This window comes from Colius striatus, chromosome 16 (genome assembly GCF_028858725.1).
Source record: "Colius striatus isolate bColStr4 chromosome 16, bColStr4.1.hap1, whole genome shotgun sequence".
Classification (NCBI taxonomy): Eukaryota; Metazoa; Chordata; class Aves; order Coliiformes; family Coliidae; genus Colius; species Colius striatus.
The window spans coordinates 10,057,363-10,083,349 of record NC_084774.1 but is presented as its reverse complement, the minus strand read 5'-3'; the positions used below and the strand labels follow the sequence as shown (position 1 = coordinate 10,083,349).

Below are 25,987 nucleotides of genomic sequence, written 5' to 3'. Positions count from 1 at the left end.
TAAGTGTTCACAGCTGTTGATAAGGTGCCCTCTAAGTCTTCTCTAGGCTAAACAGCCCCAGGTCTCAGCCTTTCCTTGTAAGAAAGATGTTCCCTAATAAAGTAAGTATAGATCATTGTATCATTTACTGGTAGTATTTACTTTCTTCCTATTCTCACTCCATGGAATGGTGAGGGGGGGGGAAATAAAAGTTGCTTGAGAGATGTGTTACTGATGCATTACAGTAATCATTTCTGAACACCTAGAGGATGCAGATTTGCCAAAATAAGCACTTAACACTTCTTTCACACTGTCTTCATTATTGAAACCACAGCAAAACACCAGATCCTACTGATTTAGCAGCAGTTGGACAACATTAGAAATGCATTCAGTGAAGACTTTACCAACTGTCTGTTGTCATGGCAACATCCCAGGTAAAAATAATTTCTTGAATAACTTATAAACAGACAGATGGCATAAAGCCTCCTACACTCTCCAAATTCAGAGACTCAGTACAAGACAGTGTAGAGGTCAGTTCTACAAAGTCCTATATGTTGAAGACAGTTCATCTCCAAGGTCTTGCTCGTGCTATCATTAATACCACTGGAACGCGAACAAAAGGGAGATTGAGGATGTTACAAGAAGCAAGAAGATGCACAGAAGTCAAGTCAGCACTCTTTCATATGGGATTTCCCAAAGGATTACAAAGCTGCCCTGAAATCATGATCCTATATAATAATTCATTCTCATAGCAGGGAACAAAAGCTGTTCTTGTAACTCCTAAAGCCCTGCCCTGCTTATGTTCTTGCTTGGAAACTAACAATGACAGTGTCACCACATGGCATACACAATGCATCATGGCATATGCAATGCACAAGTCCATTTTAAAGGATTTTTTTAGAAGTTTTCTGAGGACAGGAACAATTCAAGTCAAGATAATCCCATTCAGCCTAACATCAGGTCAAAGTGCCAGTATATGTGAGCTGGGAGTCATACAGCGAGAATGACATTGGCCAGGAAACTGTCCCTTAGGCTGTTGCAATCACCATCTGCAAGTGGCCTGACATAACAACAAACATCAGGTGCTTTTATTCAATGGTAACATGTTTATAAAATGCAGTATTGCTTCAGTAAGCTGGTTAAAAAAAGCATGTCAAGTCAGATCACTGAAGTCAGTCAGGAAACACAGCCAAGTGCTGTAAAAGAAACTGTTCCCAGCTTTACTTCTATTTGGAATGGTCTTTGCCCATCTTGGTGACCCATGTCTGCATTATTGCCTCCAGAACAACTTCAGTGATTTCTTCAAGGAGGAGAAATGGATGTACAGCCAACAGCCACTGTACAAGCATGCATCTCCTGTGAGGAACAGCATTCAAAGCAGCTTAAATGTCCTCTGCAGAGCTGTGTGAAACCCTTCTGCAATCACCAAACATGCTGATGGCAAACGCCTTTCAACCACAGTCAGCATAAAGAGTGATTCTGACATAGGAAAACAACTGAATGCAGGGGGAAAAAATGAAAATGACATCAAACTTGCTAAATATGTATTGTTTATTAAGGCTTGTATTCTCCTAGAGGAAAAAGTTAATCTGATGCTGTCCATTACCCCTTACAGGCAGTAACAGTCCAGAGACAGAGTTATACGTTCTAAATACAAGTCTAAATGATACAGATTAAACTTTATTTCAATTGGAGGTCCTTTTGGAGTAAATAGTATTCAGAAGATACTTGCTTTCTAATATAGTAAAAGATCCTCTACAATAAACACGTGCAGATTCAGTGTGCTAGAGCAGCGGACATGAGCACCATTTCCATGCTTAACTGGAACTCCAGTTGGTGACAGGCTCTCCGACGGTCCCCTCACTCCACAAAAACATGACAGCAAATTCAGTTTCTTAAAACAGTTTTGTTTTGTTTTTTTTTTTACTCATCCAACAGAAAAAAAAAATTAGACATACACACTGTCAATTTTCAACATCTGAGGCATAATCCATCATATTATCCGTACTATTAGTTCCTACGTTAAAGCTCAGCATTATTGGTATAAAAACTTTAAATGGCATTAGGATTTGAGGGAGGTGGGAGGGAGTAATGAAGGGAAGGATTAAAAATTATCTGCAATTAACTAATAACACCTGAAAGCTGAAACAGGTTTAAACACATTGTCCAAAACCCCTGCAATGTTGATAGCATCACATTATTATTTAATTAAGCTACAAAAACCGTAAAGCAGAATTCTGGCTGAGAGGAAGCATCCCGCTCCCCCTCAGCAGGATATGGTATAACAAATGCACACTGAAGCACTGCTTAACAGAATGTGAAAGGGAAATATTTTTCCAGAGAAACAATTTCACTGTCAATTTGATTTTTCTACCAGACAGAAGAAACCGACACGGCGCATTAGCAATTCCAAAAGTGTAATTGTACAGGTAAAGAAAGAGGCAGAGCAGCTGCACCAAGTGATCAGAAATGGGAGGGTTTTCTCATTTCACAACTCTGAAGTGCAGTATCTTAAAACTTTTTTTAAAATGATCAAAACAAAAACAATCAATGCATGGTTTCTTACCTCTGCCATGAAGAAAAAAGGGCTTGGGGGGAGGATAAAGGAGGATTGGTGATGTATTCTCCATAATCTCTGTATTTGGCTAGGAACGTAATTTGTGCCAAAAGAAAACCTTTGGGAAGCACTGACACTTTAGTATGCTCACGTTTAGGTCCACATTAGGTTAATATAACTGTTTACCAACTTAAAAAAATAAAAACAGACACACCTTTATTAATGATTTCTACAGAATTTTACATAGAAAAGATACAAATTAACGCAGATCCACTTGGGCAAAAATAAACTACAATGTACTTAAAGATGCGACAACTTAATTTCCCCTGCACGAGAAGATACACTGGAGCTGAAAGCTTTAGTATGTCCTGATGCCAGGATACAGCACCAGCATACTTCAATTTTGTTTCTCATAGTCGAATTTAATATCAGTTCTAGTATAGATATCAAACTGGATGTGTTTATTCTTATTGTTTGTTTCGATTCTGACGTTCCTGCAAAGAGAAAAAAGTTAAATATTTTAGTTAAAAGCAGAAAGATTTCAGTAGTATGACAGCATTAATGTGATCCCAGACAATTACACCCCTTGTTAAAACACTGCTGCTACATTCTATAAATGCGTGGTATATACCTGACAAGCCCCAGAAGTGGATAACCTTAATATTAAAGTGTGGCTTCAAGCTGAATAAAGACTTGCACCATCACTTCAAACCACTAGCAGAGGAAGATTCATGCCTTTCTTACTGGGAATATCAATGCATCTAAGTTGAAACAGGACCTCCAACGCTCTGCTTGTTGGATTACTTTAGCTGCTGCTATTGCAGCACCAGCAATACACCAGTAGAAAAGAGATCAGTGAGCTCCACAGGACTGCTGTTAACTGGTGTTCTGAGTTTAGTTACATTCAGTGAAAGTAGGATTTGCAAAATTCTGTTCCTAAGTCTTCCTCACTGCTCAGCTATTCTGGGAGGTATTGTGAAATACTTGACAAGTCAGGGTGAAAAAAAAAGAATCAATCCATCATCAGATTGTAGAAAAGCAATGTGCTTTTGCATGATCCAACAGAAACCAGCACAGCCAGACTGAGCAAGCCAAGAGCTTCTAGAAGCATTCGGGTAAGAGAGGCCAGTGGACTTTTTGAAGCCTCTCTGAAAAGTTTTGTGCTAATCACAAATACTAAAACCAGAGACAGTGCAGGCTTTGTACTTAGTTAAAAGTGCTATATATTTAGCAAACTTTTAAGCAGTTTCTCCTACCTTGCTGCTTGCTTTCTCTCTCAGGGGCTAATCTGAGTCTTCCTTTCAAAAAGCATCTGAAACCACACAAACTGATGCAACAGTTCTTCGTGCTCCTGAGCACGGCTGCTTTTTAGAAGCTCTAACTCTCAACTTCTCTTCCTTACTTCTACTTAGCACTACTGCAAGCAAGAACAAGCAGTTTTGCAAACAACTAACAAGGCTTTGTTCATTTTGGTTCTGAAGATCCATGCAGGGCCTCATAGTTTCTGTTGTCCAGGGGACTTCTCTGGTATCTCACAGGGGAGCTCCTGCTGCATATACTTCCTTTGTGACATTAATATGTATAGTCTTCAGACACAGGAAAAAGCAGTTTTCATAAAACCTGCAATAGCTTTTGGTTTGCAGACACTCATCTCTGTCAAACTTCTGTTCCCTTCACCTCAGTTTAGAGTAGCTGTCAACCTTCCTACTAGACCTTATTTGTTAAGGTTGGTGGGTTGAAAGCATTCATCTTCTGACACAAAAATGTAAGTGGTTTCTTTATATCAGGAAGCACACTTCATATTAATCTTAAAATACAAGTATTTTTTTTACCTACAGTTTTGTAGGAAGGACAATATTCCATCCTTAGAGGTTGTGCATCAATTAATGTGTTCACAGAAAGTATACTGAGAGAGACTTACACCACACTAGAAGGAAATTAGTATTTCTAAGTCCCAACATGTGCTAGGTAATGCTTGACAATCTTTAATCACCGAAAGGGAGACAAGGAAAGCTTGGGGATTCAGGAGATTTCTGAGATAAGACTACTCATCTCTTCCAGCAAAACACTAAGGTGTAGACCTTGGAGTAGCCAAGTGCCTTGACATGGATCAGAGCTTGACAGCACAGCAGCCGAGTTGCTATGGCCATCTACTTAACTACAGCTGCTGACAGTACATAAACCCATTTGGCCTATGACAGAAGATTCAAGTAAAAATGTACAGAAATCTGCAGGAAGTTCATTTTCTTTACAACCTGAACTTGAGAAGATAATTTTAAGACTATGCAAACATTTTTCATGGGAATGTTAAAAATTAACACCATGTTATACTGTATTTTCTTTTTAAAGAAGCTCTCACACACACTGCAACTTTTAAAAATGTTAAGAGCTTGAGCTTTGATGCCAGAAGTTGCTTTCTCTGTGAACACTGCAGCTGCTTTCTCCATGGACACTGCAGTGGCGCTGAAAACAGACCGGGAAATACTATGAGGGTCAGGAGCAATTTCATGCCACTCCTTTTGCTAGTTCATTTGAGACACTGCTATCCTTCTGTTACTCCTTTCCCAGGTTCTGGGTCATCAGACTGGGCTGAAACAGTTTATTACTATAGCAAATCAAAAGGCAGACTTGAATCCCAACATGCACAAATCGTCTGCCAATTGTTGATGACAGGCCAGTCCTTCAGCAATGCTGGTAACGCTGATGAACCTTTGGCACTGGAGTCAATTTCATCCAGCGCTACCCCTGCCAAACCCTCACATGATGATCTGGTGTTAAAATAGAGGTTCCTGGGTCAGTTAAACTTGGAGAGCACACACTGGAGTTTATTCTACACATCAGTTAAGAAAACACTGGCTAGTGACCAGCTGTAACCATTGAAAGAACTGAAGTGCTAGTGGTTTGCACTGTACAGATTAAGTCATTCTTCCCTACTAAATATTTGTGTATAAACAGAAGTATTCAAACTCTCCACGTGTAGATTTCAAAGAATTGTGGCCCTTTGTAATCACAACAGTGGTGAAACAGAAGTGCAATATTTCAACATGTAATTTTACAGTTAAACACACTGTAATGAATACCTGAAAACTAATTAAGATGGCACACACACAGTGGAAAAGACCATTAGGTCATCAGATACCTTCATTGCTAATACAATTCTTCAAAAACTGTTGTTACAGGAAGGTTAACTTTGCATCAAAGAAAGGCTTCAACTTCAATAGCACAAACTTCTCAACAACAGTAAGAAGCTTAAGTGTGTGCATATCCAGCAAAGAAACTCTCCTAGTCATCAGCTGGACTTCTAACATTTATTTAGTCAATAAAGCAGAAAATATTATCTTTGCAGAGAATAGTGTTATAAAATGCAACCCAACAAGCAGCATCTTATCTGTCATTCTCTCGTTGTCCTTCTGCTTTACCTCTCCAGCACTGCTGCCTTCCTCAGTGTACTTTGATCATTTATATATTGTCCTATTTTGTAAGCTATTCAGAGAAACCCAAATACTGTTTGTTTTTTTTGAATGTCACGTATGCTAGAGCCTCGGTTTTAAATGAGGCAGAAAAAGTGCATTCTGTTGGAAAACTGATCCCGATATAAAGCAGTGAGTTGGGTAAGAATATTGTTAACAATACCTGAACTAAAAGTGGGAAACAGCTGTGTACATGTAAACAACCCAAAGTAGGATCAGCCCAACAGCTGAACACCTGCCCCAAGTGATTATAAAGCAAAGGCAGTTTGGCTTTCAGTAAGCAGCCACTGGGATCTTCCTCAGTCCAGGAAGTTAACTGTTCAAGAATAAACCCACCACTTTTCCCAGTACTCTCACTCCTTAAAACACTCACATTATTCTCCCCTCCAGACTTGGCAGCATGTCACAGGGACACCCAGCTTTAAAAAACCCCAAACAAACACCCACACATATGTTGTAAATACTGGACGAAGGGACTCAGGCCTTTTGACTTATTCAAGATGATCTACACAGGCAACACCTCTCCAAGATACAGGTTGCATTAAATATTCAATTGCTAATTGTCTGCTAAAAGAAGGCACACTGTATCTCAGGGCTCATTTGAGCTTTTAAGAGTTCATAAAATACATCTTCTCCCTCCTGATTTAAGGGTACATCCTATGGAGACTGTTTAAAGCAGTTGTAGCTGCATTTTAAATGGCAATAAAATGTTTAAAGTGGCAACTTCAATTTAAGCTCTGGAACATGTGTTAAGTCTTTCCTTCTGAACCATTTTGAATCAAGTGAGCTGCACTCGCCTGTCAAATGCTTTATTTGAAATTCTATTGAAAATGTATGAAGCACTGTCAGTATCAAGCAACTGTGTTACTTAGCTAGGAACTATACATTCCAATAGTTATTACTTTGTCAGTTCACTACTGCCTAATTAGAGAAATGCATTCTTGAAACTGAGGTCAAGGGATAGGTAAGGACCAATCTCTCGTGGTAGCCTGAGAGCCACGAAAGTACTGTTTAAGTTTGTGCTTTTCTTTCCCAGTTACTGCCCAAATTTCTGTTACTACATCTTGACTCGAAACTGCTTTTCAAGAATCGGTAGACAGATTTGACCTGGGAACTGTAAACCTTTATTTACCCAAATAATGATACATGTGACTCAGCAGCAGAAATGCAAACTTTCTAGCACTATTCCAGCACTTTTATGCAACTTTCTTTTCCAGAGAGATTAACTGAACAAACAAGATGAGGCTTCCTGCCCTTAAAGGCGATGTACAAATTGCAAATGCCAACACAGGTATCGATTTTGATAGCCCAGTCCTAGTCAAACAGTGCTAAAACATCTCGTATTTGTAAGGCAATAAACTCAACTGGCAATCACTGCCAGAACTCAATTCTGAAACAGAAGCTATTTTCTAGTTTAATAACCATTTAAAACAAAAAAATGAATCCAACTCCAAAAAGCTGGACATAATGTCCTTTACCTGCCTTGCTGCTTGGCTTTCTGCTTTGAAACTCAGTAGCTGTGAAACTGGCACAGAAAAACAAGCATCATTCTGGTCTTTGTGTTGTTAAACCCACATAGAACAATCAAGTTGAGATGTGTGAAAAGCATTTTCAATTCCTACTTACAGTTTTTCCACACAGCAGCCTTCACATTTCATTTTCCCCCATATCTGTGTGTAAAATAAAGTTTTAAAGAAGTTTACCTTCCGCACCACCTCCTCCTCTTCTTGGCGCTTTTCGTAATGAGAAAAGTCATCAAAGATGGAGGTCGTGTGCTTGTAAGTAGCAATAATTTTAAGCACTTGTTTTGCTTTTTCTAAGGGCACCTCCTGTGTGTCACGGGAGTTTGTAACAGGTTTGTTGTCATTGTTCTCCAGCCTGATGTGTCGGAGCTGGTTGTTGGGCACATCCTTGACAAAGATCCACTTGACATCAAACTTCCCCTTCCACTTATCCTGAGACCAGACACCTGCACTGGTGCCATAGTCCACAGGTGATTTCATCTCTGCTACTCCACAGAAGTGTCCACTGCCATTGACACTGAATAGCAAGTAGACTGGGCCCTTGCTATTCATGGACCGAAAAGCACTGTCCAGGCGTTTGTTGCCATGTTCTGTACTACACCAAATGGAATACTTAATGGAACGATGAATATCATCCTCAGAATAGCTCTTTATTATGAACACACGTCCATTTTTAAGGTTCCACTCAAAATCTTTAGGATTATAGCTGTGAGCAGCTTTCAGTTTTTCGAGAACAGGGTGGGACTCTCCGCTTGGAACAGGGTTGGGCTGGGTGCTGCCAGCTGAGTTGCTGTCATTACCAGTCCCTCCACTTTGGCCAAAAGCTGCATTTCTGTTGCGAGGAGCTACCCAGCGATTTTGGGGTGGCTGCTGAGGGGTCTGATACTGTGGCTGAGTCAATGGAGGAGGTTGAGTTGGAACGGGCTGAACAATTTGTTGCTGTGGCTGTGGAACAGACTGAGGAGAAGGTATCTGTTGGGGAGCAGGAACTTTTGCCACAGGACCCTTATTGTCCCAAGTACCTATGTCCATATTATGCTTTATAGGTGGAGGAGGCAACGCTCCTCCGATTACAGGTCCAGTTTTTGTTTTCATTTTAGGCTGTGGTTTTGCAGGCTTGCTAGCTATAGCAGCCCAGGAGGTTGGTTTAGATACTGGCAAGTTTACATTAGAGCCCCCGTTACCTGAGAGGGCACCTGTCATCCCAGCACTGTTGACAACAGAACCTACTGTTTTCACTGCAGAAGTTGTAACATCTCCACCAATCTTAAGTCCAACCATTCCCTGTTCAATACTGTTCATTCCAGGAGCTTTATTTAATGTATCGTTATGAAATCCTGTTTGTCCATCCACAATGGTACCACCCAGTGAACTGGGCGGGTAGCTGTAACTGCTCCCATACGCTGAGCTCTGGGTCTGCTGTCCTTGGGATCCGCTTGTTCCCCATGCTGAGAAGGCAGGATTTTCAGGGAAGAAGTTAAACCGGTGTTGATAAATGTTATTTCCCAGACCCCCAGGCTGTCCAAAAACAGCATCGTGCATAAAATGATGATCTCCATTACTGAGCTGTCCATAGGTGGTGAGATACGGGATAGGAGGATCTCCTCCTGTAGACCATGGAGCTTCACTGAGAGAATAGGGGAACCCAATAGATGGTGGATAATAACTGGACAGATAAGGATCAGTCATTGATGGATAGCTATTGTTCTGTTAAAGGAAAAACAAAGGTAACTTCAGACATAAGAAACCCCTTCAGATATAAATAGACACAAGAGTGTTGATAACCAGATAGAAAAGAACAGAGACAGGGTAATTTGATTTTTAATTACAGATCTTAGTTCACACTCCAAGGAAGACTCAAGGCTAAAATGCAATATCTGGGCATTTACAATATGCCCCAGGACCAGTGGCTCACAATCAGGTTAGTACTCAAGCTTTTTTAACTATGTGAGCTTGGTTACTAGGGGTACTTAGTGGCTTCTTCTAGAAGTCTATCAACTAGTATACCAATACTCTGAAATACTTTATGAAACTCATGGAACAGTATACTTCATTTATTTCAGAACTAAGGATATTTAGCATTTCTAGATCACTACATACCAGAAGTTTTAACTTAATGTGATATATGTGTTACATGTTACACATGTAACAAAACATGAGTCCTCATTACAGAATTGTTTTGAGGGGCTGAGTCCCTGACAAGCAAAACACACCTGAAGTGGTAAAACACGCAAAGGCTTCTTCTGACAGAGTGAGGATGACAGTCAGATCACACACTAAAAAGCATGCCAAGTTTGCTGTAAGCAGAGCCAACAACTGCAAACTGAAATTAAGGTGAATGGTATACTGGAGGCTAATATATGCAAATATGGCACGTGATGTATCTCACCTAAACAATTTGAGACTCTACTCAGCTTTTTGCAAAAGCCTCTTCCTCGGTAGTAAAGTTACAAATGTACGAGACTGTTTCTCACTGTCCTTCAACACAGGCCATCTTTCCCACTCTATACAGTAAGAGTCTTGAAGCATATATATTGGAGACCTCTCAAACCGACACTCTAACTGTAATTACCAGCGAGGAGGAGGGAAGGTCAGCATCTCCTGGTAACGAGTCAAACAGTACCCAGCCTTTCCTTACTCATGGAGAAAGATTTGTTTTTTTAAGATGAGGAACTAACCTTTGTTTCAAATTGCTACATTTCAAATTTGAAAAAAATAATCTGTAAGACCAGCAAAATTGCACTGAAACTTCAGTCACTTTTCCAAAAATCACATTTCTCAGCTCATTCAAAAGCTGAAGTAAAAAAAATCTCCTTACTGAAGATAAGCATAATATGCAGCTGGTATTCAGGAGTCATCTTTACTGCTCATTTTCCAGTGACTCCCTTCTACAACATCTCAAAACTGAAGTAATTCAATATCCTTACTTTCTGTACACAGAAAGAAACCATAAAACACTCGAAAGACTTATACACAGTACTACAAGCATACCTGAGATTTAAACTGCCTAAATCCAGTGTTGCGGATTCAAAAGAAGCCTCTGCCACTGTTCATGCTGCCTTTATTCACATGCAAATTCTACCATTAACAAGAGATACACACTTCCTAGGAGGAGATACTCTAAAATTCATTACATTTGCTGAGATCCATAAGCTAAAATAATAAATATTTAGCATATGAAAACATATTTTTCCCAAAGAATTGGCCCTGAGGTTGCTCTATGTGTCTCAGTAAAAAAGTGTAAAAACAAAACAGAGGTGGAAAGGAAAAGACATTTAGTACCTCCAAAGAACTATTTACCTTCATGTATTCTACAGATTTAGAATTTATCAAGACCAAAAAGAGTAAGCCTAGAGAAAGCAGATGTTTTGTCTTGAACTATTTCTGCTCAAGGATTCTAGACAATTCCTGAGACTGGCACCTTCTGTCACACAGCCTATGAAGTTTCCACAAGGATTCTAACAAGATTAAAAGAAGGTTCCAGCAGACATCCTTACAAAACATTCAATCTATTTGGACTGGCTTTAAGCCAGAGTGTGTAAAAGAAACCCTGACAGAAGTCCTTCACTGCAACTGCAGAACATTTATTTCAACAAACTTATCCTTGACCTTTCTGCTCCCTTCTGCATTTCTCTTCTTATTAAATAAAAAACAACCAATAAATCCAGCCATTCCGTTCATTAGGAAAGGGATGCTCCTTTCTCCTAAAGTACAATGCTTGCCAGTAACTAACTCCCTATTATTTATGATTCATCTTTTGGTTCTGGAAGACATTACACAGGAGATGCCTTTCTTGTTTGAGTACAACTTTGTATATGAATACTCTACTTCCCCGAGTTCCCTTTGCACTCTGTGCTTTACCAAAAAAAAAAAGCTATCACATCTGAAATTTGCTACTTGGACACTTGGACTTGATGGCAAGAACAGAAAGTAATTTTCAACAGAAAGATGGAAGACGATTATATTTGATTATATAACATGCTCAATACTCATTCTAAAGACTAATTTGTATTTTTAAAAGATGAAACTAACACATTACCAACCTACAATTTGACCTTTGATGTCAAATGTCCTGTCAGCTGCAGGGTTAATTTATGAAGCATATTTTAAAATATTCAATCAATTTCAAATCTTTTTTTGAGTCCCTGACACTTTACAGTAATTTTGAAGGCCTGAATAAAACTGGCTGAATAACTAAGATAGGTCTTTGTTCAAAAACATGCTTGTCTTCAGCACAAAATCTCATGGTCCTAATTAACGCCACTGTCACTTCCCACTTAAAATTGTAAGACGACTTACACAATTGTTTCTTGTAGCATGCCAACTTCTTACTGCAGCACAAACAAACCAGTCAATGGAGCTACATTTTCATGTAAGATAACCTTATTAGAATTATGGAAATTCTAAAAATCATAGCAATTTTCCCATGTCAACACAGTAATTGGGCTTGTTTGCAGCTGAGACAAATTTTGTAGAATTAAACTGCAAGAGATGGTTAAATATTTTTTTCTACATGAAGTATAATGTTCAGAATATTTCACATTAGGAAAACCTACCTTAAGGTTTAAGTAATTAGAAATTATCTATGAATGTGATCAAGTGGAACTTAAAAAAATTAGAGAGGGTAAAAACCTCAATTTCTTTCAAAACTGAATTTCCATTACAAGAGAAAATTTCACTTCCTTTTTCCCCACAAGCTTCCTGCTTTTACACCTGTTACAGTACATTAAATTTAGAGAAGAGGGAATGTTTCCCATCAAATCATTCTGACTTGGTGTAAGTCTGGAGAATGTGTCTATACTGCAGAAGACTATAAACGCAGCTTGGGAGCTGGAGCCCACCCAGCACAGTTCAGGAGGCAATTCATGTTGCCATACATTCACTCATCCTGTCTTCCAGAGTGGTGTGTCAGGTTTCCTCTGTGACGGAAATCAGCTCAAGTGTATCTATATGGTGCTAAAGTTTTGCACATTTCCTGAAAGCTACTATGATCCAAAAGAAACTTGTAAACACATTTCCATCTATCTGTCATAATGAAAAAGCTGACTAGATCTTGAACAAAACCAATATACAGTGTATCAACTGATACTAGTTGCTCTAGTGTTCAAGATTAAAACATGATTTCCACAAAGGAAACAAAACAACATGCTAATTATCATTTTTTAACCATGTGAAGTTCAGTTATGTGAGCAATATTAACAGTGGTATCTATCAGCTTCAGGCTGAACTATGAATTTCCTTTTTAAAAGATATCACTTAGCCTTTCTGCCAAGAAATAACAGTTCTCCTTCTGAAATGGTATTTCATATTTGTGAAAGAAAATCAAAAGCTATTTTAAGTTAAATAATAGTATTTAAGCCTTGGATTCTATTTAATATACATTATAATGAACCGCATCACACTGAGTTTACACTATAGTGCCTTACTCTTAAAATAACACATTTTTAATTAGTAAGGTATTTCAGAGGACATGAAAGATGAATAATATTTACTGAAGTGTAAAAAGCAAGTGGGATACCTCTACAAGCTACCTAGAAAGCACTGAAACCGAACTTCAATGATGCTAATTTCCAGGATTATATAAATTAATCAGGAGAGCCCAAAAGCAGAACCTTCAGACTCCCACACGCAAGTCATCTATCAAAGAATCATAAGATCAAATAGTCTGCCACAGTCCAAGCATATCAATAACCTGCAATTTGAGGAGAGATCAGCAGACACTAGTTGGAGCATTAACTTCATTTTCACTTGTGGCCATCTGGACATGCAGAGTAATATTAGCTTTGTGAGTACAAATGCTAGTTGTATTACCAAGTAACACAATATGCTAGTCATTTCTTTTTCCATGTCTATTTAAGGAATTCATTCCCTCAACACAATCCCATGAATTGAATGCCAGCAGCATGCCTACGAAAAAAAAGCTAAGTTAAAAATACACTAACCTGATTTGACTGCCCAGAAAGGTAAGGTTCAAAATCGTTGTCATGAACTGTATCCTTCTGATGTAATGAACCATTTTGTACTAGAAGAAAAAAGTTATAACATATGATAACACTCCTTAGTAGTGTTTCAGTAAAGAGACTCACTCTGTGTTATTTTATGGAAAAACCTTATTTCTCATCCACAGCACAAAAACTCTAAAAAAAAGACCAAGAGATGACATTTCCCCCCAAAATAGTTTCCATTTCTATTACTGCTTACAAAACTAAATTTCAGTAGAGTAAAAAAACCCACTAAATATACATGCAAGAGTGAACAGACAACTCATGTGTTACCTCAGAAAGAATAATTCTTGACAAGAATTTTGTGAAAAATGTTGGGAAACAACATCTATTGTTCTGTTCCACAATTAGAACTCTCAGAAACTAATTCACAGTTCTCCCCACATGTGTTTTTCACTGCTTAAGCTGCTGGCTAAAATAAGATGAGGTAATGTTACATTTAATTATGAAATAATGATTACTCAGTGCCTTGATATCCTGATATTTTCAGGAAAATTTAAGTCTTTATTTTCTCATGTGTAAAAAGAGGCATATGCCATAATCAAAGGCCTACTTAAGGATAAATGAACTTGTGAAAAGCATTCAAAGCCCCTTACTGAAAGACACCAAGCCAACCAAAATTGTTATTAGGTCACTTCAAATAATTTCCTTTGTTTGTTTTATATTTAAGAAAACAAGATCAAACACCTTATGTAAAAGCTACTTTGTTTACTTTTTTCACAGAACAGATAAACTAAACTAAAAGTAACACCAGGCCAAATAGGATGCTCAGCAAACAAGTCTGGGAATTTACCAGACTACTTCTGCAAAGTTTGTCAGGGACAGCAGAGGTATAAAAGTATTTACAAACACGGGAAACAGCATCAAACTCTCCCTAACTAGAGGCAGCTGAATTTTTAAGGTAGATTAAGATAAATTAAAAAACATTTATGAGGTGACTATAAGCCTAAACAGTTACATACTTATTAGCAATCACAGTTAACAATCAAGGTACTTTCTTAGATAAATACTTATTAATTTCACATTAAGCATGGAAGTTACCAGAAAAGGCTTATTTCATGTGAACTATTTTTATTTAAAATTCTTTAAATAATTAAGTCTGTAGGCTTATATATGACAGCTGGTACATACATCACATACATAGTTGTATTCATATAGTAGGAAGAACTATGCAAAACTATGTAAAATATACACTGAGCAGGCATATCCTTGTGTTTTTATGCAAAAATCTCCAGAAATATTATTTTAAGAAAAGCATTATTATGTTTTGCACAACACAATCCCTCCAACTGTAAACTCAGTAGCATTAAACAGATGCAAGTTTGCACAAATAACAGTGCCTGTTATTTCTGAAACAAAGCAAAACTTCCCTTGTTCCAGATGTTAGCCACATGGACTAGAAGCAATACCTTTCTGCTCACCTACAGATACCTGTGTAACTCCTCTGTTACAACACCAATTTAAACAATCAGATCTCAGAATAATCCTCACCTTTATTATCCTGTCCTTTCGGTCTCTGGGAAGCCACAACGAGATTGGGTAAGAGGGGAAAAAAAGAGAGGAAAACAGGAAAGTTAATTTTAGAGAAACGCTTGTAATGGTCACTGCAAAACACACAGCTTTTCATGACGGATACGAGGCTCATAAAAATGGCTAACAACGCATCAGGGTTTGATAGACTGGGGTTGGGGACTAGATTTCGAGTATCATTCAGCACCGGCCTTCCTTAGAAATGGCCACGGCTCTCGAAATACTATGGGAAACACGCTATGCCCACGGGGGAAGTTAATGAGAAAGACTGCGGTCCAAAGGCGCGGGAAGGGAGAAGAAATGCCTCTCCCTAACCAGACGCAGGCACCGGCCTGCAAGGGAAACCCCCTGCCCGCGGGTGGGGAGGCTGCAGGCCCGCGCTCCGCTTCGCCACTTACCTGAGGGTCAACGCTTGTGGCAGACATAATTCATGTACAGGGCCGCCGTGGTTCAGCAGAGAGGGCCGGGAGAAGAAAGCAGGGCCGCTCGACGCGGCACGGAGCTCCGGGGCCTGGCCGAGGGGCGGCGGCGCCTCTCCCCTCAGGCGGCGGCCGGGGAGGGGAAGGGGCCGGGGCCGAGGGGGAGGGAAAGGGGCCGCTAGCGCGCGCGCCGCCACTCGGCGTCTCTTCAGGGCACCCAGAGAACCACAGGCCGGTACCGGTCCCGCACCTCGCCTCACCCTGCCGGCCCCGTCTCCTCACATGCCCCCGGGCCTCGCCGCCCGGGCCTGCCCGCTGCCGTCGGGCCGCAGCGAGGGGACGGAGCCACAGCCTCCAAACTCCAATGGCGGCGGGCGCCGGGATGCGGTGACGTCAACGCCGAGAGCGCGCGGGGCACGGCGGGAAGGCACGGCCAGGCGCGGGCGGGGAGCGAGGGCCGGAAAGAGCGCGGCGGGAGCTGCTGCGCATGCGCGCCCGCCGGGCTGAGGGCGGCGAGTGGTCGTCTCCCCTCATCGCCCCTTTCTCCCCTCACCGCCCCGGGCTCAACTAGACCCCCTGCCTCTGTGAGGCCGTACACGATCCCCATTGCCCGCAGGCTCGGCCATGAAGTCTCGCTTGTCGCCTCTGGCGGAGCGTGAGGCCCGTCTCCTCTCATCCCAACCCGCCCGCGGTGCGGATCCGGCCCACGGTGGCTGCGGTGGGGATCCTCTGGCAGAGGGTTACAGCCAGCCTGGCTGTAGCAGCTTCCACTGTTGTCTTTAAAGTCAGGTTAATTCACTTTTTCCCCGTTGCATTCTGCTGTCTTGCAGAACTTGGGTGACATTCTGGGCCCCTTAGCATAGCTTATGTTCATTTCTGGGAGGCCAAAAAGTAAATTGAGTGGTTTTCAGGGAGACTTGGCATTTTCCTACACAGCCTTCTGAGAGGAGGTGAAGAAATGAGGCAGTGTTGAGTAAGCTGTCTGAGCTATAATGCCTCAGTCCTGCTTCATGGCATATTTTTAGGGAGGCTTGGCTTGAGAAATCAGATTAAATGAAAGCAATGCCCTTTTATTTCTAGCATTTGAGTTCTACTCCATCAATGATTGGATTTCTGCTTGTTATACATAATGAGTTGGGGGTTTTGTTTTGGGGTTTTTTTTCTCTGAAACAAATAAAATGTCTAAGGACCACAACTGTTGCTGCTTCTTAATAGTTTTTGGGTCCTACTTGGGATCATTTGCTCAAGATACAGTTTGTAGGTGCTGCACAAAAGAAAAGGGCAATTCCTGCCCTCCCCAAGGTCCTGAAGTTTACAATACATTATATATCGTAATACAGACACTTGTGTGACAGTCTGCCTCGAATCCATTTGAGTTCTGATGTCGAAATCTTAAATGCTTTGTGATTAAATAGAAATCAACATTGGTTTTGTTTCCTGTTGCTTGTATTATGGTAACACACAGAGATGACAGTTCACTCAGTGCCAGGTTAGAGTGTGGTGGACTGGGAGACTCTTAACTCCACAACAAAAGAAAATAGTTACTGCAATGCTCCTAAGTAACACTGGTACCAGATGCCAGCAACTGAATGAGATTTGTGGAATACAAGTTTTATTGACTTCTTTGGAAACCAGTGCAGTAAAAGGATTTATAGCAAAGAGTTTTCATTGATTAACAATATGTCACTGAGACTATCTTTTAACATGTTACATAGGTGTCTGACATCTATTGGGAGAAGGTAAATAATGGTCCTTAAATTGTCCAGAAACCTACCCTTTTCTTGAAGGAATCAAAATTCCAGCAGATATTTAATTTGGTTAAATCTTCCCTGGCTTTGAACATACCTGTTAGAATCATAGAATCCTGTAATGGTTTGGGTTGGAAGGGACCTTGAAGGTCATCTTATTCCATCCTCCCTGCCATGGTCAGGGACACCTCCACTAGCCCAGGTTGCTCACAGCCCCATCCAACCTGCCCTTGAACATTTTCTTTTTGTCTTTTGCTGATCTGTCAACAAGATAAGGAAGAAAGGGTATTGCATTAATCCTCAGCACCTGGAGATGCTTTGGGTACTTTCTCTGGCTTAGCAGGTAAAAAATGGTATGCTTTATCTTAATGTGGTTTGTCATACCATATAGCTATGGACAAAGTCTGTGCTCTTGAGAGTCCTCGAATGAGCTGGAAAGGCTCTCTAGAGAACTTCAAAGACAAATGTGGGAAAAAAGTGAGCACTGTGGCTGGAGAGTGCAACATCTGTCTGGAAGAAAAAAGGAGAAGGTTGTCCTGCATACTTGGGTGATGGGTACTGCTCTGAATTCCACGTGATTGTGTATGTTCACTAGTCTTGATATAGCAACGATGTGACTATGAATCATCCTAGCCATGAGTGTATGTGGGCAGAATGTTAGAACTGTATTTGCTTCAGTATCCTAAAGTACAGGGCACTGCAGCTATTAGGCTATACATGTTAGTTTAGTTTCAAAGATAGAGCATGTCAGGCATATATATATGTGTGTGTGAGTGTATATATATAAAAATTAAATCCTAGAATGGTTTGGGTTGGAAGGGACCTTAAAGATCATCTTGTTTCAACCACCCTGCCATGAGCAGGGACACCTTCCACTAAACCAGGGTGCTCTAAGCCCCATACAACCCACATATATATGTATGCCTAAGTCCATGTTTGTGGGAATGTTATTTTTCCTTTTGCAGTAGAAAAATGACAATTATTATTTCTTCCTGGTAACTTCTGCTGGGTTTGGCTGGGATAGATTAAATTTCCTTCATAGTAGCTGGTATGGGACTATGTTCAGGATTGGTGCTGAAAACGATGTTGACAACACAGGGATGTTTTGCTTATTGCTGAGCAGGACTTGCACAAGGCCTTTTCTGTTCATCACCTCACCCTACCAGTGAGTAGGCTAGGGGTGCAGAAGTCAGGATGGGTCACAGCTGTGACGAAACCCAGACCCTAGGATGCCATGCTCAGCATATACAGCTGGGGGAAGGAGGAAGGGGGGTTCCCAAGTCACCATTACACATGACAGAGACTTGCTGTCTTGGACATGGGTGAACACCTGCCTGATGATAAGAAGTTGTGAATTAATTCCTTGTTTTGATTTCCTTCTGTGTGTGGCTTTTGTTTTACTGTTTAAATTGTATCTCAACTCATGAGTTTTCTCACTTAAACCCTTTTGATTCTTTTCCCCATCCCACTGTGAAGGGAATGAGTGAGTGGCTGGGTAGGGCTTAGTTGCCTGCTTGGGTTAAACCACGACATAACGTTCAGCGTGATCTTGTCTGTCCATTGAGAAGTACAGAATCTCTCAGAAACAAAACCAGTAAGACGAGAAGTCTCAGCTGGAGCATCTAGATGAGGCAACATTCAGAATTATATCAACTCAGGATATTCTTGGAGTATAAAACTGTATCCTAGGGGGTAACACAAGGGATTTTTGTTTAGGTTTGGTTGAGAGAAACATGGTTCTAGATCCTTCTAGCATAAGAAAAATTTACAGATACCTTTTTCTTCCTTTGTTAATACTCCCTGAAATCTCAGAGCACTTCATGTGTAATTGAGAGAATACTTCCTGTTGTGGTTTGTTTGGGTTTCTTTAAATTCAGATTTTACAAGGATTTTAGGCAGCCCTCTTTGCCACGAGCAGAGGAGTGAAATTGAATACTGCCATACTGGAATCATCTGCCCTCTGCACTCTGTGCCTGCGTGGAATGTAACCAAAGCAAGGATCCAACATTACTTTTGATTATTTTAATATGACAAATAAAAGCAGACACATAGAGAAATAGTCTTTTTCTTGCCACTGACACATTATGAAAACACAAGAAGGGAAACCATACGAAGAATGTGCTCTGTGATATCATCTGACATCAGCATCACACATGAGGTTCTTTCCAAGACAACTTCATTGAAAAGCTGGTGCAAGGAGCACAACTGAGCAGGGATTGATCACAAGGACTCTCCCATGATTCCCTTGTGATCTTCATCATTGGAACTCTTTAATGCTCCTATCATTTAGTTTCCATTAAATGGTAAGGTCAGTCTGTCTTTGCTAACTAAAAGATGGTCACCTGTTTTTCAGTTCAGCTTTTTATGATGTTTCAGGTTGATCTGTTGTCTTTCTTCCTCCTGCTATTGATTATTGATATAGGGACTAAATAAACCTATTGCAAGTCAATTGGCAGGGAGAACAACAGACGATTGCTAGTGTGAATAGCTCAGGAATAGATCTTTCCACCTGTCGTCCAATGTTGAGGCAGCTAGACACATCTCTCTGCAATAAAAACATCTTCCAAACTATAGCAGAATTTAATTGGAAAATCAGATGTTTCGTGTTTCTTGATGGCTGATTTTCCACCAATTAAGATGTAGGATGAGCTCCATTAGAGTCATAACAATGCCTGACAAATCCTTCTTTAAAGCTAATTAATGGCTGAATGGTGAAACATAGGTTTGTCACAAGCCGATAGCAATCTCTTTTAAAGAGCTGTTAGTTTTATTTGTGCAGTAGCAATTCTGCCCAGTTTATGTGAGGCTACATGTTTTCTGCTCCTCTACCTCCTGCCAGGCTTTGAGTGGGTAGAGGGAATGAAGCACAAGCATGAGGCTCATTCATGTCAGAATCAGAAGGATTCAGGCAATGATCAGAGTCAGTGAGAGGGAGAGGCAGGAGCAGAAAAGCAGGAGATGCACAACTGGTCCTTTGGGGGAACCAGCCAGATGCTGCTCAGAAAAGGAGGAAGAAAGAGAATATCATTCATGTTTTCTATGCTCACTAGGGGAATTGTGCTTAGCCATACAGTTCTCTCCTGAAACTGTAATTCATGTTCCTACTCCCTGTGTCACTGCTCAGCTCTCTAAGCACTCTGCTTGCTCTCTGGCTGTCACAATGATCTGCTGAAGCCTGAAAATAGTTCATTCAATTAGTGACAGATTGAATTACAGATTTTTGGGTTTTTTGAGTATCCAGAATGTTGTGGGAAACAAACAAAAAACCCCAAATAATGGATGGGGTTTGGTTTTGTTCTTTTATATTCCCCATTGATGTTCTGTGTTCACTGGCAAAGGCAAGAAAGGGTAGAAAGCCATATAAAGAGAAAAAAATGACCCTTGAAAAAAATAATACATTTTTCAACTCCAAAAGCCATTTAGAAAAATAAAGAATAAACTGTTTTCTGAAGTTACCTTTAGAAAAAGCCTTGAACAGTTTTCAGCCCACACCATCTTCTAGAGATGAAAGATTTTTTTATAATAGGCTGGTCACTGGAATCCTGATGTTATGAAACAATCTAAAACATAGCAATGGCTTGTGGCACTTCAATTTTCCTTCCTCCAAGGAGCTAGCATGTTAGCTTGTTTTTCTTTCAGATTACAGTAGGATTTTAAGGTCAGTTCTTCTATTGATTTTCTTTTTGAGCATCTGCTGTGCTTTGCAGATTTTTCTTTTGCTATGAGCTGCATTCTGGTATATTCATCATATTTGATTCTAAGCACTTGCACGAGTCACGTGACAAGCTACATGTTAGCTGTTCCTATTACAGTACCTCAAGTTTTGAGGCAATCAGATGCTAGGGTAGTGGAGGCCAGAAGAAAGAACTAGGGATGGAGATTGAAAAGTTTGAGTCTATAGGGAAACACTTCAGGAAACTTGTAGCTCTTCCTCACCTGTGCAGTCCTTCTGGCAATACATATTTAATCAATGTGTTTTCATGGCGATGTTTCTCAGGCTTCTGGAATTAATGATTTTTATTGTTTGGCAGAACATTTTATGATTATTAATATATTAAATGTGTCCTTCTTTGTTACTGAAAAATCAACTGAGGGAAGTACAGCAAGAGAAGCGTTGATAGACAGGGAAAAGCCCTTTGGATGTAAAGCAGCATTCCTTATGGTAAAACAAGGAACCTTGAACTGCATGAAAAGGCAAAGTAATACTTCTGAGCTTTGCTATAAGGAAAGGACTTTGGTGTGGCCACTCCCTTTTCATTATTCACTGGTTTGGATCATGCTGCTTGTCCACAGTGAATTTGTTTTATGGGTGCTGTGGAATTTTGTGTCAACAGACAGTGATGTCCTTTGGTCCATCACTGCTGGACTGTAAGGCAGCTGAACAGACAGGCACCCTCACAGGTTTTGCTGTTCCAGGAAACATTATGCCAGCCACTCTTAGGAGAGCAGAAGAGCACAGGTGATCTTCTGCAGGATGAAACCAGCTGGCTATTCAGTGTGAAGGAAGATGAAGGACAACAGAGAGGAAGAGGTGGCCAGAAGAGGAAAAGCAAGGCCCTCAATGGAAAAACAGAAGCAACAACTTCCTTGTATAGCTACAAATGTAAAGATTTTCTCTGCTTCAGGCTGGAAAGCCATTGTATCATATATTCTGAATATTTTATTCTGAATAAAAATGGGATCCTTGCCTTCCCAGAGTGGTTAACAGTGGTTTTGAGCAAGTGGGGACAGAAACTATGCCATATATTTCTTTGATACCCAGTCCCTTACACATCTGTTGCAGTGGCAAGCTATGGCACCTCCATTTGTGTTCCCAGCCCCTTTGTTTCTTTGGTAATGCAAACTGATACCTTTATTTTCCCTTGTTACAAAAGCTTCCTTCCTTGGTAATTTTTTATTAGCTCTTAATTTATTGATGGAGGCTCAGTAATCTTCCTTGAGCTACACCACACAGAACACCTTTGTTTCCTTAGAGCTGTGCAGACCCTTGAGGTTAGAGATGCTGAAGCTGAAGTTTTTCCAGGGGCTCCAAGCACTCCAGCCCTTTCAAGTTCTTTCCTGTGCTGTTTCCAACTCTACTCTGGCCTTTGTATTTATTAATTGCTTTCCTTCCAAATCAGGCTGCTATTAAGAAATTATGTTTACATCCCTTTCTTACTGGAATGTTTCAAATCACTGTCTAACGTTGGTTTCCAGTTATGCTCAGAATAGGCTCAGCAATGTGGAAGTTACTGCATTCCAAGTGGAACATACAGGCTTGGCAATTCAGCACACCTTGACCCCACCAGTCTGGGGCATCCATGCTGCTCTGTTTTGTGGAAACATCCATGGGAGCTGCCTGCAAGGCTGCTGGGGAGGCAAGGCAGTAGCTGTTAGGAAGGTGGATCAAGGAGTCTACTGTCTTGCCAACACCTCCAGAGACCACATGTAAGAAACAAGGTGGCTATAAGCAGTACAGGATTAAATCACTGCTTGTGAAATGTTTCACAAGATCAGAACTATCGATTATCCTTATCTATTAACAGGTGATTCACTATAATGCATCAGCAGAGTCCCCAGACAGACTCTGTCTGAGGGATTTTGCCAACTCTGCATCTTATATTTTTAGGATACATTCTTCAAAAATCAATATAGACTTATAAAGAACAGCATCTGTGGAGCAGAAGATAATACCTATCAATTCGTTATGGCCAAAAAAGAACCACATTGATGAGTTACAAGATTCTATACATTTTGTACATAGGCACTGCCCTCTACTGCTCAGGGATTTGCATTAACACCTATTTAATTAGCAAAACAAAGCTTCAACATTCTCCTTTTCAATTAAAACATTTGTTTGTATGGGCTTGTCTGTGAGAAAAGGATTCTAGCTCTTTTTTTCTTAAAAGAAAGATCCTAATATAAACCACCTGTGTTCTCAGGTGGAACTTATTTTTTGACAAGCACATAGTTTAGAGTGAGCTGCATGAATCTTCTCAGGCAGAAAAATGAGACAACAAAACACATTTTCAAGCAATTTCACCTTTCAAAAGTAGCATTATAATGCTGCATTCTGAATTGTGACCCCAGGAAGACAAAGGAATAGAAAGATTTCAAATTGTAAAGATGCAATGGTAGCAAAAGAGTGTTTATTCCCAAAGGTAACACAACCTGTTAAAGCTGTCTTGAGTAAATTCTTGTTGCTATTCATCTATTAATTTTATAGTACATCTCCTTAAAAATTGTGAGGTGCAAAACATTCATATGAGAGCAACTTGAAAAAGACATGGAAATACTGCTTTACTGTAGAGTCACGATGATTGCAAGGGCTTAAGAGGACTTTCAGCCTCAGTAGGAAGCTGCTGTCATGACATACTCTGGTGACATATGTAATAACACCCATCTGGATAGCCTTTCAGAATATGGTTGTGTTCATCTTTGTTAGAGCAATAGAAATTAAAGAAGAAAATTAGGGCTGCAGGAGCAAAGGGACTATGATGAAATAGGAGGATTGCAACCATCATGTTGCAGGAGTAAAGATATCACAATTGGTACTCTGCTGGGTTTAAACACCACCACAAGGCTGGTGGTATCGTTTTGTGGTCTATCTTGGGGTTGTGGTTTAGTTTTGGGGTTTCTTAGTGTGGTGGATTTTTTTTCAGAGGCTCAGTTATTTTCTGAGCTTTACTTTACATCTTGCCCTGGTGAGTTCCACTTACACAGGTGAAATTTGGACCTTTTAGCCAATAGAGAATTTCAGCACAAACCCAGCCAATTGGGGAAAACGAAGAATTACAAATGGTCTCTGCTGCAGGTGGGCTCACTTATGCCTTGGAAGGGTTCCTGCTGCTTTGAGAAGGTATTCTGCATCAACTAGAAGTGGGTAGATTAAGCTTATGGGGTTAGGAGGGTTTTAGTTCTTAGAAGCTATTTGAATTTTTTGAGCATTCTGCAGGTAAATTTCTCTTTTGAGGGTTTGTGGGATTTGTTGTTGTTTTTTCTTATTGTGCTAATTGTAGGGAATTGTTGATATTAGCCATAATGTTGCTTTGAAAGTATATTGCCATGTAGATTTAAGTAGTGGGTTGTGGGAGAACATTGGCTTTTAATAGCACTGTTATTATTTAAAATATCAATTTGTTTTGGAGAGCTTTATCAGCCAGGTTAATGGATCTTCTGCAGAGCATATCAATGTCTTTGCAGCAGGTGAACCATAATGGATCTCTTCATAAGCAAAAGAAGTATATTGTTCTCCTATGTTACATCTTGTATTTAAGAAAAGCTTGATTCAGTTGTTAAGCTTTTGTGTGGAAAATCTCATTTTCTCTCTGCCTGTCTTGCTGTGAAGGTTGCTCTGAGGTGTATTTCCTAATGGGCAGTAGGCTAGGTTAACTCGTTCATCTTTTAGGTAGAAAACAGCATTTGTCATAGCTTAGAAATGATAACTTTTGTTTTGTTAGTGTCCAAGATGAGAGCAGCAATGAGATTGTGGAGTTGTACTTGATGAATAAGTCACTGTTGCCTCTCTGTTCTGAGAGTAAAATCTGCTGTGCAGGCTAAAAATTGTTCTTAAGTTTGCTTAGCTTGCAACTCCTGCTGGATGTCAGTGACTGGTTTTTTTCTTTCTATATGGCTGCAACATAGTTCTTGAGTAGCTACTTTATTAAAGCAGCTTCTAAACCAAATTGTTAGTGCCTTATTTTCCTCCAACTCTGGTTTCTGTGGTTGTGATTATAGAGGAAAACTAGTTGCTAGTGAACTTTCTCTTCCTTGTTACCTACTACTGTGAGAGGCACATGGTTGAGCAAATTTGCTTTTGAAGTCTCGCTGTGTAATACCTCTGAAGGATGGGTTTGTTAACTCTGGCTACAGGTCTTTACAACTAAAAGACCTTTTAAGGTTTTCTTTCCCTAAATATAGTGCTGCAGAGATGCTACTGGTCTGAGTGCCTGTTAAAGGTCTTGTGACTGTGTGTACTGCAGAGCAGCTGCTGTACAGGAGGTCTCCCTTTGATTGTATTTTTTACAGTGTGCCTATTCAGGAGTGCACTGCAATAGTTAGTTATTAAATTGGGGGGGGGGGTAGCAGCTTTGAAACACCATATCTTTTCAGATGTGTTCCTATTTCTTTTTCCCCTGTTTGTGAGGTTTTGGGTCTGTGTGCTTAGCTTTGCCTGCTGATAGCAGTTTCTTGGGATGAACTGACTTCAGTGGTGCAGGGATTTTCAAGACACTCAATAAGAAAATTGATTGCACCTACAACTTGATCACCTGATAGAGACTTCACTCTAAAGGAATTCCTTTGGAGTGATTAGTTAGATTGTATGACCTTTTGGAAGTGTATTTAACAGCTATGTAGAAAGTATCAGAAGCAGCAGCTGAGTTGCAATTTAGCTTACACATGCAGGGAAGGACTGTTACCTTAAGTAGGATGAGGGCACTCTGTAACTTTGCCCTTCATCTTGCACAGAACTAGCACCAGCAGAAAATATCATTGATTTAAGGACACTTTTGTGTAGAAAAGTTTTAGACCCTGTCCTGGAGAAGTTCTCTTTTATCGAGCTGTTTCTGTCTATTCACTCTTTAACCATCAGTACATTTTTTTCAAGACCTTGTGCTAGTCTGTGTAGTGTTTGGCTGTAAAATGAACATTGAGACACTGTTTGGGTGTGACTGTTCTCTGCTTTGTTGTGGCATGCCTTTTTTAATCTGTTTTTAGGAGGGGAAAAAAAAAACCCAACCTAGTCTCATTAATTTAAACTCAGAGCAAAGTGACGGGGG

General features: G+C 40.2%; 1 protein-coding gene across 1 annotated transcript; it reads right to left on the bottom strand.

Annotated features, from left to right (window-relative positions):
* Positions 1 to 1,512: 1,512 nt before the first annotated feature.
* YTHDF1 (YTH N6-methyladenosine RNA binding protein F1) lies at positions 1,513 to 15,855 on the bottom strand. The gene is made up of 5 exons (XM_010195625.2): positions 15,460 to 15,855; positions 15,023 to 15,047; positions 13,472 to 13,551; positions 7,710 to 9,236; positions 1,513 to 3,030 (listed from the first exon to the last, which is right to left on the bottom strand). The coding sequence occupies exons 1-5, from the start codon at positions 15,484 to 15,486 to the stop codon at positions 3,004 to 3,006; spliced, it is 1,686 nt and encodes a 561-aa protein (XP_010193927.1). The 5' UTR covers positions 15,487 to 15,855; the 3' UTR covers positions 1,513 to 3,003.
* Positions 15,856 to 25,987: the final 10,132 nt, after the last annotated feature.